We start from the raw sequence: 16,656 nt of genomic DNA, 5'->3' as shown, positions 1-16,656 counted from the left end.
CTATGGAAAGGATCATCATGGACCTCATAACTAAAGATATTGGGGACCTACAGACACTGGATCCTACCCAGTTTGGCTTTGTTAAGGGCAGATCCTGCCTCTTAAACCTGGTTGATTTCTTTGAAACAGTCACCAAGGCCATTGATGAGGGGAAGGTGGTCCACACAGCCTACCCAGACCTCGCAAAAGCCTTCGATACAATACCCCACTCGGGCATTATAGATAAGCTCTCCAGCTTAAATATAAACCCCTATGTCACTAGATGGATTGCAAACTGGCTCAAGGACAGAACCCACATGGTTAGAATTGCTGGAGCCATGTCAGACTCCAAACGAGTTACAAGTGGTGTCCCACAAGGCTCAGTCCTGGGACCTCTCTTGTTCGGTATATATTTCTCGGAGGTACAGGCCAACACGGAAGGACTGTGGCTGACCAAGTTCACAGATGACTGCAAACTGGGCACCATAATCGACTCTCCAGCTGACACAAGCATCCTCCAAAAGGGCCTCATAGAAACAGACAACTGGTGCCAGAGCCATGGCCTCAAGCTAAATGCCAAAAAGTGTATAGTCATCCCCTTTGGCAAAAACAAAGTGCCCACAAATTACCACATAGGTGGTAATCCATTAAGTACAGAAGACGTAATTAGGGACCTGGGGACCCAAGTTGATAGCAATCTCTCATTTGACAACCACGTAGCCAACGTGGATAGAAAAACATTTTATATAGCCCACCTAATCATGAAGGGTTTCACATCTAGATCAGGGGAGGTCATCATGCCTTTTTACTCATCCCTCATCAGGCCCATAATTGAGTACAATGCCCCTTTTGGGATGTACCTTACCAGACACCTGCAGCAACTGGAAAGACCCCAAAAGTACCTCACCAAGAGGATCATAGGGCTCAAACAGATGCCATATGCTGCCTGGTTAAAGAAACTCCAGCTCTACTCAGTGGTATACCGCCTGCTCAGAGGCGATCTGTGCCTGACGTATAAAGCCATGTCCAACCCGGAATTAATGGACATGCTGCACCTCAGAAAATCCAAATCCCATCGAGCTACGCGCTCGAGAGACTTGAACCTCAGCACTGAAATAAATAGGACATGCTGGAGGGACAGATTCATAACCCAGAGGCTCCCTTCACTCTGGAATAAAATCCCAGTCCAGGTTAGGCAGAGTCCCTCATTGACTCTCTTCAAGAGGAATCTTGATGAGTGGATGGGAGATCATAAGTTTACCCCGGGTATCACTTCTGTGTCACTGTTAGACAGAGGCACAGTATACTAACCTCGAAAAATGGCATAGCAAAATAAATTTAAAATGGGTGGTGAAAGCCAAACACATTCTGGCTAGGCTTATAAATGCCCTAGGGCAGATAGCCTAGTATGAACCTATGAACCTATGAACCTATAACATCTGCTATTTCATTTTTCCCTGGAACGTACTTACCTCTAAACAATAGATTGATATAAAAGCTAGGTAATGCTAAAGTCCTTAGGACCGAGTGAACTCAATGGGATTTTGAAGTTTTCTTACTGAGGACCTAAACCACCATCTGGTTATTGGAATAAAATATAATCTTCTGATTAGCAAGCAAGTCTTGCCACACTAGCAATGTAACCCAAATGGGCAGGAGTGCAAGGTATGTTATGTCTTTTCTATGCTCATCTAGCTAAGAATCAGGCCATGGGGGTTGCAGACTATTTTCCCTGGCAAAAAAAATAGTCCGTGTCTAGTTGCAGGGCTTGAGATGATAACCAGTCACTTTGTCAAAAGGAAGCACTGTTAATTTCAGCCAAAAACACTATCCATTAGCATAGGCCCTTTTTAACCCTGGGTGTCATTCTGATCCAATTATGTCTTTTTATTGGTCACTGAACTGGTGAATGCTCTTCCAGGAGCAACCATCCTGCAAGCAAATTTTAGCAGCCCTAAGAGCACTATAGCTGCCTGCACCTGAACTTCTGAGAGGTGCCAGCATATGGCAGGCCCACAAATGATATAACTGGTTGGTGAGATTTGTCTGTTATATGGCAATTATCTTAGAGACAGACCCCTTCCAGGCCCTCACCCTGTTAACATACTTTCTTGCAATTAGGGAAGCAAACTGTTGTAGGGGAGGCTTGTCATGGTTATTCTATGACCAGGAGTTCCAGAAATTAAAAGCTGACAACACACATTAAAAATGGGAAGAGTGACACATTGATACATGGTGAGGGGTGGGGTGATAATCAATAAACCCTGAGCAGCTCTGACAGTGGGGTCAAAATTATTCCAGATGAAAACCAAAGGTGTATTGGGCCATCAACAGGGAAATGGCACTTGGTCAGTGTAGAATAACAGGTATGTTGTACCTTTAAGAAGCATTTCCGAGATGTGTGTGTGTGTGTGTGTGTGTGTGTGTGTGTGTGTGTGTGTGTGTGTGTGTGTGTGTGTGTGTGTGTGTGTGTGTGTGTGTGTGTGTGTGTGTGTGTGTGTGTGTGTGCATATAAATACAAAGCACATGTTAGTTTCACTGCCATTTTGAAGGTGCAGCCAGCATGTTAACATCTATGTGCATAATAGCTAATTGTTTATAAGTTAAAGTTACTTAACCTCATTTATGATGTGTTTGCATACAATAAACCTGTTTGAACAAGAACCCATGACACTCTCCTGACCTGGAGAGTGACAGTTGGCTTGCAACATAAGCCACAACTTCTCTGTGTGTGGGAAAGGGCACCCTCTGGTAAAATGTTGAATGAAGGAGAGTCAGTCAGGGTTGAGTTTAACTGCTAGGCCTCAGCCCAAACCCCTCCCAGTTTCTGTAAAACAGACAGCCGAGAATGTCAGTGTAGCAAAGACTAGTCATAGAGTTCTGTTCCTAAGTTCATTCATCATAGGTAGCCATACCCATTCTCCTAGCAAATAGACAAGCTGTTACTTCTGCTCCCTACATGTATAACCCCAACGGTGCTACATGCCTCACACATTTGTGTGGGCTCACACAAATATTTTTAATAGCAAAACCAAGCTAGGCCCAACAAAGTCACAAACCTGAGTTTTGGCCTTTTAAAAGGAGCATATTCAGAAGAAAATACATGAAAATCCTGAGAGGTCCTCACAGTAGCATAAAATTGTTGATGGGTATAAAACTTTTATTTTATAAATATAATAGTAGGTATAAATTATTTGCATTAGTCAGGTGTTGCCTCTACTACATTGTTAATTATCAAATAATTATCAAGCAATCAAAACATCTGTAGCTCTGCTTCTCTGTCTGAGAAGCTGTACTTTAACAATAAAATCACTAGGAAACATTGAAGAACGTGTCTTCCCACTCATGATACAAAAAGCTTCATCTGCTACAAGTAGGTGTGCTCATTCAAGAAATTTCTATAATACCGTTGCTGAAAACATGAAAGAGTCCAGCTGCTAACCCAATTTAGTAAGCCAATTAGTTTTAGATTTGAACAACTCGGTCTGTTTTTCAGGTCATCTAACCTTACGATTATGTTATCCTTTGCTGTTGTTTTTTTCAGCTCTCCTGAGCAATATTTCACATATGCCTATAAAGATTTTACCTCAGCATCCAATGATGAGAAGTCTGTTAAAAACTTGATCATTCTTGACTTAATGGCATTTGCATCTAGCATTACCACAGCTAGCATTTTTAACGTATTTGCTCTCTTCCAACACAGTTTCTGACATGAGGTTGGCCTACAATAAGATAGCTGAAAACCACTTCATAATACCTGGGAACGAGTACATGGTGCTTTTCTGAAATCTGGAGCATGCTATGATACAGAACTGATTAAACAGGTATTCAGTATCAGTCAGTGGCTGATTTCCTACACAGACATAAAGGACTTAGAAGATTTTGCAGTCCTGATGAATAATTTCTTGGCCATATTCAGATGTTAAATACTTTCCTTAGTAAATACTTTTTTCATCCTATTAGGAAAAAGGGTGAAGTCAAAAAGAAAACAAAATCTTATTGCAGCCAACATGACAAAAACAGATTCTGGGATCAGTATTGAATTAAAGATCATAGGTTCATAGGTTCATAGGTTCATACTAGGCTATCTGCCCAAGGGCATTTATAAGCCTAGCCCATAGTTATGTGGCTTTCGCCACCCCTTTAGTTTGAATAAAACTATGCCTATTATTTTGCTGTGCCTCTGTCAAGCAGTGACACTGAAGTAATCCCTGGGGTATATCTGCGATCTCACATCCATTGGTCAAGATTCCTCTTGAACAAGGCCAGCGAGGTGCTCTGCCTCACATGTACCGGGATTTTGTTCCACAGCATAGGGAGTCTCTGGGTGATGAATCTGTCCCTCCAGCACGTTCTATTAATAACCGTGTCAAGGTTTAAGTCTCCCGCCTTGTGGTTCTGAGGGATCTAGATTTTTTGAGGTGAAGCATTCATCAAATCTGGGTTTGACATGGCCTTATATGTCAGGCACAGGTCACCTCTGAGCAAGCGGTATGAGACTGAATAGAGCTGGAGTTCTTTCAGTCGGGCAGCATAAGACATATTTTTGAGACCCTTTATCCTTTTGGTGAGGAACTTTTGGGGCCTTTCCAGCTGCTGCAGGTGTCAGGTCAGATACATTCCGAATGGGGCATTGTACTCAATCATAGGTCTAATGAGTGATGAGTACAAGGGGACGATGACCTCCCTTGATCTAGATGTGAATCCCTTCATGATCAGGTGGGCAATGTAGAAGGTTCTCCTAACTACTTTAGCAACATGAGTGTCAAACGAAAGGCTGCTGTCAACCTGGGTCCCCAGATCCCTGATGACTTCTTCTGTGCTCAGTGGATTGCCACCTATATGGTAGCTAGGGGTAACCTTGTTTTTCCCGAAGGGTATGACTATGCATTTCTTGGCGTTTAACTTTAGGCCATGGCTCTGGCACCAGTTATCCGTTTCTGTGAGGCCCTTCTGAAGGATATCTGTGTCAGATGTGTTTTCGACTATGGCGCCCAGTTTGCAGTCATCTGCAAACTTTGTCAGCCATAACCCTCCTGTGTTTGCTTGTACTTCAGAAAAGTAGAAGCCAAACAAGAGTGGTCCCAGGACTGAGCCCTGTGGGACACCACTTGTGACAAGCTTTGAGTCTGACATGGCTCCAGCAACTCTGACCCTGTGGGTTCTGTCACTTAGCCAGTTTGCAACCCATCTTGTGATGTATGGGTTTACATTCAAGCTGATGAGTTTTTCGATGATACCCGAGTGGGGTATTGTGTCGAAGGCCTTTGCCAGGTCGAGGTAGGCTGTATGGACTGCCTTTCCCTCATCAATGGCCTTGGTGACTGTCTCGAAAAAGTCAACCAAGTTTAAAAGGCATGATCTGCCTTTGACAAAGCCAAACTGGGTTGGATCCAAAGTTTGCAAGTTCCCTATGTCTTTATTTATGAGTTCCATTATGATCCTCTCCATGGCTTTGCAGATAAGGCTTGTCAAGCTAATGGGACGGTAATTTCCAGGGTCGGTGGAGGCACCGCCCTTGTGAAGTGGGACCACAGTCGCCGTGCGCCACTCCTTGGGTACGTATCCTGAGGTGAGGCTAATATTAAATGGCTGTCCTAACTGCGGGTTTAATTCCTCATTGAGTTCATGGAGCATACAGCCGGGGACACCATCCGGTCCCATGGATGCTGTGTTTTTTGCCTTGGAGAGAGCAGTTCTCACCTGGGTGTTGGAGATGTTTGGGGGGCTACAATCCTCTGGTATAGATATCTCTCCTTTTGGGGAGGGAAGAAGTTTGCACTGAACCTGTCAGCCAGTATGTTGGCAATGTGTGTAGGTTCAGTAATCTTCACATCATTTTGAACTAATTCTGAGCATATCTGGGAGTTTCCTCCTAGATTTCTAACATAGATAAAGAAGGCCTTATGATTATCTTTTGAGTCCTTGGCGATTTTTCTCTCAAAATTTGCCTTGGATGATTTTATGAGAGCTCTTAGTTTTTTACTTATAATGATCAAAGGTGTCTTACCTTTCAAGGATTTTGCTCTATCTTGTAGTAGCTTCCTCCTTTTGTTGTAGAGCTTGTTTATGGCTGGGGTCCACCAGACTGGATGCTTGCCTTTGGTACAAAGAGTCTTAGTTTTGTTTGGGATTGCCTGATCCATGCAGTCCTGTAGGTGCTGGTAGAAGGCATTTGTAAGTGATTCAGCGGTTTGAGTAATGTTTACCACTGGCTCAGGGGCCTTAAAGGAGATCACACTAGTTTTTAGAAGTGTGAAGTCGGCTTTTGATAAGTTTTTCACTGTGGTCTTTTTTATTTCAGGTGGGGGCGGGATGAGGACCTCCAGCGAGATTAGTTTATGATCTGATCTCACCAGTGAGGGGTATACTTCCGGTGTTGAACATTGTGATCCCATGTTCGTGATGATGAGATCAAGTATGTTTTCTCCTCTTTTGGGGATGGTGACTAGTTGTTCCATGGCATTTGAGTTTATGAACTCCAGGAACCTTTGGGCTAGAGTGTTTGGGCTTGAGTAGTGTTCCCAGTCTATATTAGGGTAGTTGAAGTCACCTAGTATGATGGTGTTTGGAGATACATTTATCCCCTCCAATGTTTTCAGGAAGGCCATGTGAGGTTCCTGCCGAGTGTAGCCTCCCGGACATCTCAAATGCGCAGGTGAAAGCTGCTCTCTCTAAAGCTAAAAACACAGCATCAATGGGACCGGATGGTGTCCCCGGCTGTGTGCTACATGAGCTAAATGAGGAATTAAACCCGCACATAAGGCAGCTGTTTAATCTCAGCCTTACCACAGGATACGTGCCCAAGGAGTGGCGTACGGCAACTGTGGTCCCACTCCACAAAGGCGGCGCCACTACAGACCCTGGTAATTACCGCCCCATAAGCTTAACAAGTCTAGTCTGCAAAGCTATGGAGAGGATCATAATGGAGCTCATAAAGAAAGATATAGGGGACTTGCAGACATTGGACCCGACCCAGTTTGGCTTTGTCAAGGGAAGATCATGCCTTTTGAACTTGGTCGACTTCTTCGAAACAGTCACCAAGGCCATTGATGAGGGAAAGGCAGTCCATACAGCCTACCTTGACCTTGCAAAGGCTTTCAACACAATACCCCACTCGGGTATTGTAGAAAAACTTACCAGCTTAAATGTAAACCCATATGTCACAAGATGGGTTGCAAACTGGCTTAAGGACAGAACCCACAGGGTTAGAGTTGCTGGCGCTATGTCAGACTCCAAGACGGTCACAAGTGGTGTCCCACAGGGCTCGGTCCTTGGCCCCCTATTGTTTGGCATCTACTTCTCAGAAGTACAGGCCAACATGGGAGGACTTTGGCTGACAAAGTTTGCAGATTACTGCAAACTGGGCGCCATGGTGGAAAGTGCATCGGACACGGATATCCTTCAGAAGGGACTCACGGAAACAGATAGCTGGTGCCAGAGCCATGGCCTGAAGTTAAACGCCAAAAATGTATAGTCATACCCTTCCGGGAAAACAAGGTAACCCCAAGCTACCATATAGGTGGCAATCCACTAAGCACAGAAGAGGTTATCAGGGACCTGGGGACCCAGGTTGACAGTGGCCTTTCTTTTGACACTCACGTTGCTAAAGTGGTTAGAAAGACCTTCTACATTGCCCACCTGATCATGAAGGGATTCACATCCAGATCTAGTGAGGTCATTGTTCCCCTGTACTCTTCACTTATCAGACCAATGATCGAGTACAATGCCCCATTCGGGATGTATCTCACCCGACATCTGCAGCAATTGGAGAGACCCCAAAAGTTCCTCACCAAAAGGATAAAGGGACTCCAAAATCTGTCATATGCTGCCAGATTGAAGAAACTCCAGCTCTATTCAGTCGCATACCGTCTGCTCAGAGGTGACATGTGCCTGACATACAAGGCCATGTCCAACCCGGAATTAATGGACATGCTCCACCTCAAAATATCCAAATCCACCAAAACCACTAGAGCAAGCGACTTAAACCTTAGCAAGAATATAAATAGGACGTGCTGGAGGGATAGATTTATCACTCAGAGACTCCCTATGCTGTGGAATAAAATCCCGGTCCATGTGAGGCAGAGCACCTCGCTGACTCTGTTCAAGAGAAATCTAGACCTGTGGATGGGAGATCGTAGGTTTACCCCGGGAATCATCTCTGTGTCACTGCTGGACAGAGGCACAACAAACTAATGGGCACAGTATTTTTCATATAAGGGGTGGCATAAGCCACAAAAATTTGGGCTAGGCTTATAAATGCCTTAGGGCAGATAGCCTAGTATAAACCTATGAACCTATGAACCTATGAGAGGGTGGCCTGTAACATGCTACAAATTGCAGAGCAGTCTTGCCTATGGTTAATTGCACCTGGATGGTCTCCGATGCATCGTGCGTTGCCACCAACCTTGAGGTGTGGGTGTCCTTTATGAATATGGACACCCCCCCCTCCTTACTTGGTGTTGTCCGGATTTTGGGGCCAGAACGCATGATATGAGGTGAAACCTGATAGTGCTGGGGTGCTCTCTGGAGCCTTGAACCAGGTTTCTGTCACAGCACAGACATCGATGTTCTCCATATTGAGAAGGGCCTCGAGTGCGTGCATCTTGAGATTGAGACTTCTGGCATTGAGCAGCATTACCCTTAGTTTTTTTCCTTTTTTGTGTTCTAGGGTGGTAGGTTTAGAATTTGAGCCTTGCCTAAAAAGGCACTATGGGTGGCAAGAGCCTTTGCCAATATCCGAAGCCTAGGGTGACAGGTGCAAGCCGTCCCTTGAAACAGCGTGGCTTGTCCAGCATGTCATCCCAGGCAGACAGACATTGGATCCCCTTTGAATGACACCAGAATTTAAGCCAATTATTAAAGCTGATCATCTTATCACTGTATTGTGGCATCATTCTAGGTGAAGGTAGAATACTGCTCAAGGTCAGGGTCATACCTGCCTGGGCTACATAATCAGAGAGCTCCTCAATGTCTCTTTTCATGTAGTCCAAGGAGGTACGTCTCAGGTCGTTGACACCAGCGTGGACAATGACTGAGTCGTACTTGTACCTGCTGTTGAGAGACCTGAGTGCTTGCATTATGTGGCGGATTCTAGCGCCCAACAGGCAGCTTACTGTGACCTTCTCCTTACTCAGTCTGGTGAGCGGGACGTCAGTGTGTCTGACTATGGAGTCACCTATGACAAGTATGTTTGGTGTTGTATTTGGCCTTAAGGGCAGTGACTGCTTTGCACACTGATTTTGTTGTTTATGTGTTGTTTGTGTGGTGTATTGAGTTTGCAGTTGCTTGGGTGTCTGCTTTGGAGGCCTCTGCTGTTTAGGTAAACTTTTACTCAGAGCCTCCGAGTGGTGTGATTGAGTTATGTGAGACTGGTATTGTGGTGTGTGTAGTTGCCTTCTCCTCCTGCCTGGTCTTGCCAGTCCTGAGTTGAGAGAGCTCAGCCTCCAGTCTGGCTAAATAGCTGCATCTCTCACAAGTGTTAATTTTACGTGGGAGGAGGAGAGGGTTGTCCGTGTACATGAGCCAATTGTAACATTGTCTCAGAATTCCCAGATTCACCAACTGGGCAGGAGAGGACGCCAGCATCTGACCCTTCGACATGCTAGAAAGAATTATGAGTTGGTATGAGACAGAAAAGTAGTGGGCTTAGCAGGGAAGTGGGCACTCCTGGGGGTTTTGCTAGTGAGAGATTTGTATAATATAGGAGTGCTTGACCTGCAAAGAGAATGCTTATAAGACAAGGGATATGCTTATAAGACAAGTGCTGAGCTTTTTGAGAAGAAAAAGCTATTTGGAACAAGTGCTGCACTTTTTAGTGAAGGTGTAAACTGTTTAGGTTCCTAACAGAGCAGTTCTAAGGGAAAAATTGAAGAACAGACTTTCTGGAGCCAGAAAGAGTTTAACCTTGTTTAACCGGCACTGCCCAATGCTGCTCTAGTGGCAACTCCGCGCTAATTCGCGCTAAAGCACGTTAAAGCGTGCTTGATAGCAGGGGCTGGAAGAAGCAGGAATAGACCCAAAATGGACAATAAAACTACAGTTTCAAGTCAGTAACCACCTCTACGGGGGGCAGGGAAGCTGCTCAATGTTATTCACTGCCACTGATCAACACAGAGACCCTCCTTCAGCCCAAGCAAAAATGGCCTCACAGAAACTTTCAAACAGTTCAGGAACAGCAAGCCTGTAACTGAACTTTTTTAACTCTCAGAAAAGTGGGAAAAAGCAAGATTTTTTTTTGTTTTTTTACAGAGATAGCAGAGGTTCACAAGTAATATCAAGTTATAACAGTGCAGTAAATGACCCCACACAAGAGTGCTAGGTCAAGGACAGAAAATATGCAAGTTTTAAGAAAAAAGCGATTTAAAATTAAGTGCAAACAGGAAATTCAGCAAACAGCTTTTGGTTGTGCTCTAAATACAGCTACTAATACAGAAATCAAGTTTAACAAGCCAGAAAATGCTCAAGCTATGCAGCTATGCAGAAAAACTTAGCAAATAAACAGAGAAAAAATACTTAAAAATCTCAAAAGTGGCTCCCTTCTTCTCTCAGCGTTTTTTCCTCTTGGAGGGTGCTTCACCAACAGCCAACAAGCCTGAAAAGACACCCAAACCATGAGGCAACTAGGTTTTAAGAGAGGAAGATGAAGGAGTTTTGGAAATGACCCCTAGTGGCCAATAAAACTACAGTTTCAAGTCAGTAACCACCTCTAAGGGGGGCAGGGAAGTTGCTCAATGTTATTTACTGCCACTAATCAACACAGAGACCCTCCTTCAGCCCAAGCAAAAATGGCCTCACAGAAACTTTCAAACAGTTCAGGAACAGCAAGCCTGTAACTGAACTTTTTTTAACTCTCATAAAAGTGGGAAAAAAGCAAGATTTTTTTTTGTTTTTGTTTTTACAGAGTTAGCAGAGGTTCACAAGTAATATCAAGTTATAACAGTGCAGTAAATGACCCCACACAAGAGTGCTAGGTCAAGGACAGAAAATATGCAAGTTTTGAGAAAAAAACGATTTAAAATTAAGTGCAAACAGGAAATTCAGCAAACAGCTTTTGGTTGTGCTCTAAATACAGCTACTAATACAGAAATCAAGTTTAACAAGCCAGAAAATGCTCAAGCTAGGCAGCTATGCAGAAAAACTTAGCAAATAAACAGAGAAAAAATACTTAAAAATCTCAAAAGTGGCTCCCTTCTTCTCTCAGCATTTTTTCCTCTTGGAGGGTGCTTCACCAACAGCCAACAAGCCTAAAAAGACGCCCAAACCATGAGGCAACTAGGTTTTAAGAGAGGAAGATGAAGGAGTTTTGGAAATGACCCCTAGTGGCCAATAAAACTACAGTTTCAAATCAGTAACCACCTCTACGGGGGGCAGGGAAGCTGCTCAATGTTATTCACTGCCACTGATCAACACAGAGACCCTCCTTCAGCCCAATGTTCTTTCCACAAGATAAAATTAAATCAGTGACAGGATTTATGAATCAAATTTTGACTTCTCACAAGCAAAAGCAAATTATTACCTCATGGATTTGTTTCATGCTTTCATAAAATCTGATGGTCTTCAGTGGAGGCAACCACTGCAGGTACTGACTAGTCTTTGACATCAAGCTACAGATACTTTAGTACTGACTTCAGCTGTTAGGGAACTTCTTTGGTGGGCTTCACCACAGAATCTGTCTCTAGAAATGCAAGCTTCTCTTCAGTAACTTCAGGTATAAGAACCACTAAAAACAAAATCTTTCATAATGAGAGTACTAATAAAAAAATATATCCCTTTTTTGTGAACTATATGGTCCATTCCATCCAACTTTCAGTCTTTTTTCCAGTGCATGAAAATAAATCAGAGTAGATGCCACATGCGTTCGTTTGCAAAGGCAGCTGAAATACAGTCCTACTTGAAAAAGCCAAATCATAAAAGACACCACAAAGACTAAACCATTTTGTGTCTACATCATGAAAGGAAAACAGAAACTGCCACTAAAGAACCCTTTTCTAAATGTGATTTATATCTACAACATGAAAGGAAAACAAAAACAGTCTACCACCAAAGACCTCTTTTCTAAATGCAATGCCATGTGTTATGATAAAGTAATATTAAACTCGTATCACAGTACAGCTCTGAGGGGGATACCACCATTTACACTGTTTAATTTACAAATGTCTGATGTAGGTGCCTGTTATATTCCAAGGATTGTAAGTGTCATCCTTAAAGTTATGTCACTGAAGTGTGACTGGAGGAGACCATGTACTAAGTCTGAGGCTCTTACGCCTTGGAACATTCTCCTTTTCCCTGACTTTGTGTGCATACCCAGGAGTCTGTGACACCTTACAAAACATGCTTTAAATGTACACCAGTGACTTCAGAATTCAGTTAAATATGTTTGAATCACAGTTTATTTTTCAAAGTATCAGCCCTTACAAGATCAGGTCTCACAGATCAGGCAGACATCTAACAAAAATAATTAGTGAGTTCCACAGCTCAGGAGATGCTTGAACCTGTAGCTTAGACATTAAGTTCAAATGTTTACAAATCCCCACCTACCAGATGCTAAATCTAGAGGCAAAACAGACTTTGGGAGTACAGTGTGCTGTCCATCACCCTAGATTAATTCAAATACTGTCTGGGACTCAACACATTTGTTTAGAGTACTGCTACAGTAAGCTCTCCTTTGAAGAGCTATTGTTATGGTGAGTGCAGTTACACAAGTGTCAATACTATTCCTTTCATGGGTAATATATTCATCAGTTTCCCTGACAGTCTACCAGATTCACATGAGCCAGACACAGCTCTCTACCTTGTTACTTCTCTTTGCCTCCTGCCTACTATTTTTGGTTCACCTTGGCCTCACTTTTAGTCTTTACCTGAGCATTTTCAACTGTCAGTTCACTTTTATTGATGATGTTATTATCCTTTCCACATTAACGTATCCTTACTGCTAATCTGTGTACATTTAAAGGCAAATATCATTTTCTAAATGCTAAATTTATAATGAAATAATAAATAAATTCCAATACATATACTCAAGTTATCTGCATTGATTCTTAAATACAAAAGCATACTCATATGTGTAGATATACATCTTTAATTACACCTACTTTGCTTATTTGACCTTATTTCCAAATGTCCTAGGTTTGTTCCCTTGAATGGATGCCAGAAACAAAATGCATATTAACTGGACATGGTCTGGCTATAAACCAGTTAAGCATATGGAAATATCCATCACTTATGAGAGCAACTGATGTGTATGGTAAGAATTTTCAAATAATGTGCATTATTAAGGCAATGAAAGTGAAAAGAAGACCTCTTGCTGGAGTGGTTAAGTAGCTCAGTTGTGCCAAGAAAATAATGCAGTTCATTAGATTTTTTTTTTGCCAGTTCCTGTTTTATTGCAAAAATATTTTTTATTCTCTGAACATAAAATTGGAGTTATAAACTGGCAATATCAATGATATACTAAAAACTGTATGTTTACCTGACTTAAACATCTCGCTAGCATTTACACAAAGCTGCAATGGAGACATTTTTTCAGTTAAAAAGGTTAGGTGAAGTCATAACATAAGAATGGTAGCAAGATAAATGAATAATAGACAGCCCCTTTAAGTGAAATAATCAGAGTGAGATCTATTTTATAGTAATGGTAAAAGCTTTAATTCTTTTCTCTGCCATTCGGCCCACTACATGAAATGTGTTTCAGCTTAGGAATTTCTGCACCTACAGCAGAGAAAGTACACGCTTTAGTGAGGGAGTCTTACCATAGCATTAACTGTTTGATATCCTTTTTTTCTGGTTTCTTTTCTTGTATGTGTGTTGACATTTGCCATATTCCCATCTTTCTCATTAGCTGCTAGGATTATTCAGGCCGGGTGATGAGCACCTGGAGCCTCAGTTCTGGAGTGAATTGCCCCACTCTAGCCATTAAAGGAAGAGACTATATAAATGTTAACAAACAACACTGAATCCTAGAGCCAGTCTTCCAGAGTCCCTCACATTTTATAGCAAATGGGTTCAGAACTAAAATATGTTGAACACGCTGGTAGAAATAGTTAAGCCACCATCTGGAAGAAGGAATCTAATGAATATGATTATATCCAGCAAGTCACAGCAGTCCACCTGTCCTTTTGTCTCAACGTCTAGTCTGCATTTTAATGAGCATTTTGGCTAACCACTTACAAACTCCATTGCAGTTTTAGTGCATTGCACATTACTGTTATGCCAGGATAAAGAAACTGAATTAAGAATGTGGTGTATTTAAGCTACATGAACTTTGCAATATATGTAATTCCTATTGCATGTAAAAAAAGAAGATGAAAAGAAAAAAGGAGAAAGAAAATGTGTGAAATGTTGTAATTGAAGTGCAAAATGTAACTGTACTTTACCTCTATCAGGAAACCTAGGATCATAAAAAATGAAATGGCAATATATTTCAAAGAAGCAGTTGGTCAGATAAAAACTGCAAATAAAACAAACAATTAATAGAAGTATGGGAAATTCTGTTTTATAGGGTTTTTGAGGTGTGAGGGCTGATCTAATTAACCCTTTCTCTTATGCTGCATATGGGGAAGGGTCTAAATTTAGAGAGGCAGAGTTGATTACAACTGTTTTTCTGGCAGAACAGAAATAATGAGCTGAGATGTATATTTTTGGAGCAAAGTTGGACAAAATCAGTCTAATCTTGCTTGAGATATTTTGGTGATCATTCTATGAAGGTTTGCTGTTTTAATTCTGTCATGTATAAGTTTATTAACTTAAACTTGTTAAGTTAAATATTTCTTCAGTAAGAGAGACAGCTATGAGGTATTTAGTTGTAGAACAGATTATTTAAATATTCTGTCTTGGTACAACTGACTGTTTTATATATCTTCGGTGCATTGCTTTTACCTCTGCATATTTAATATATAGCATCACTGCTTTGACTTCTTGGTTCTTTAAATGATTAATTTGCTCACATTTAAGATACTCTGGCTACTATGTATGATCTATGTGTGTACATATGTATGTGTACTATGTATGTATTACATATGCATTATTTATTATCTTAGAAAATACATTTTAGCACTGTACATTAGAAAAGCTAGGTATCCACCTCTAATTAGCCAGATCTCTTAGGAACATGCTACTAATGAGATATCATGTCAATATTTTTTTAACTCAAGTGCGGTCAGATTACTGGTATGTTTGTTCTAAAGCCATATTCTGGGTATTGGCAATGCACTATCCCAAGAGAAAAGAAAGCTGTGGAGAATTGGAGAATTCTGCCAGCCTTCACATGGAATGGTGTGTGTGTGTGTGTCTGAAGATATGATAAACTGTTTGAAAAGTAGTTACTTTGGGTAAAAGGGCATTAGAAGACACTTGTTGATTTCACAGAAAACAATAGTAAAGAAACAAGTCCTATTTCATTACTCAGACCCCCAAGCTGTTAGTCATGTTAAAAACCTTTTAACAGCCATTCATCACACACACACACACACACACACATATATATATATATATATATATATATATATATATATATATATATATATATATATATATATATATATATGGGGATCACCTTTACAAATGCTTTCGAAAGCTCAGTATACAGCAAAACTTAAACCGCTTGGATCAAAATGACCGAAGAGCTGACGAATCCCGTGCTGAAATTCCTCGAAACTGAATTGACCTGACAATGCCGTACGCATGTATCATACTGCAAACATAAACCTTTAAAGAAGTACAGTCCCAGAAACAAGGTGTTGAAGTATTTGCAAAGCGTAATTGTCCAATGTGAACTGTCCAGTAACTCAAACATGTGCAGTTGTGATGCTGCTCTCACAACTGTTAACCTAAAGGATATCAGTGTTATAACTTTTATTTATTTATTCCTTCACACACTGCGCCGTTAACACTTGACTGTTTCCAAACTTGCCCGAAATTCATTATTGCAAGCGTACACCGCCAACTGTATAAGTGCATACCTGTAGTAAGTAAAGAAAAGACATTGCAATCAGAACATAAACAACATTCCCAGAGCAATACACGCCGCTTCATTACAGCTAATATGAAGCTGTATCGGTGACTTTTATAATAACACATCTTCATCTGCAGGTATCTGTGTACATTTAAAGGCAAATATAATTTTCTAAATGCTAAATTTATAATGAAATAAATAAATAAATTCCAATACATATACTGAAGTTATCTGCATTGATTCTTAAATACAAAAGCATACTCATATGTGTAGATATACATCTTTAATTACACCTACTTTGCTTATTTGACCTTATTTCCAAATGTCCTAGGTTTGTTCCCTTGAATGGATGCCAGAAACAAAATGCATATTAACTGGACATGGTCTGGCTATAAACCAGTTAAGCATATGGAAATATCCATCACTTATGAGAGCAACTGATGTGTATGGTAAGAATTTTCAAATAATGTGCATTATTAAGGCAATGAAAGTGAAAAGAAGACCTCTTGCTGGAGTGGTTAAGTAGCTCAGTTATTGAAAATAATGCAGTTCATTAGATTTTTTTTGCCAGTTCCTGTTTTTATTGCAAAAATATTTTTTATTCTCTGAACATAAAGTTGGAGTTATAAACTGGCAATATCAATGATATACTAAAAACTGTATGTTTACCTGACTTAAACATCTCGCTAGCATTTACACAAAGCTGCAATGGAGACATTTTTTCA

General features: G+C 41.2%; 1 protein-coding gene across 1 annotated transcript in view; it reads left to right on the top strand.

Moving 5' to 3' along the window:
- CDC20B (cell division cycle 20B) overlaps positions 1 to 13,302 on the top strand; it is a 453,794-nt gene extending 440,492 nt beyond the window's left edge. The window contains exon 11 of the mRNA XM_044064423.1: positions 13,108 to 13,302. Within this exon, the coding sequence (XP_043920358.1) occupies positions 13,108 to 13,302 (195 nt within the window). The remainder of the gene's footprint in view (positions 1 to 13,107) is intronic.
- Positions 13,303 to 16,656: the final 3,354 nt, after the last annotated feature.

The sequence above is a fragment of the Protopterus annectens genome, chromosome 2.part2 (genome assembly GCF_019279795.1).
Source record: "Protopterus annectens isolate FY-2018-M chromosome 2.part2, PAN1.0, whole genome shotgun sequence".
In the NCBI taxonomy this organism is placed as follows: domain Eukaryota; kingdom Metazoa; phylum Chordata; order Ceratodontiformes; family Protopteridae; genus Protopterus; species Protopterus annectens.
This window is presented reverse-complemented; position numbering and strand designations above follow the sequence as displayed.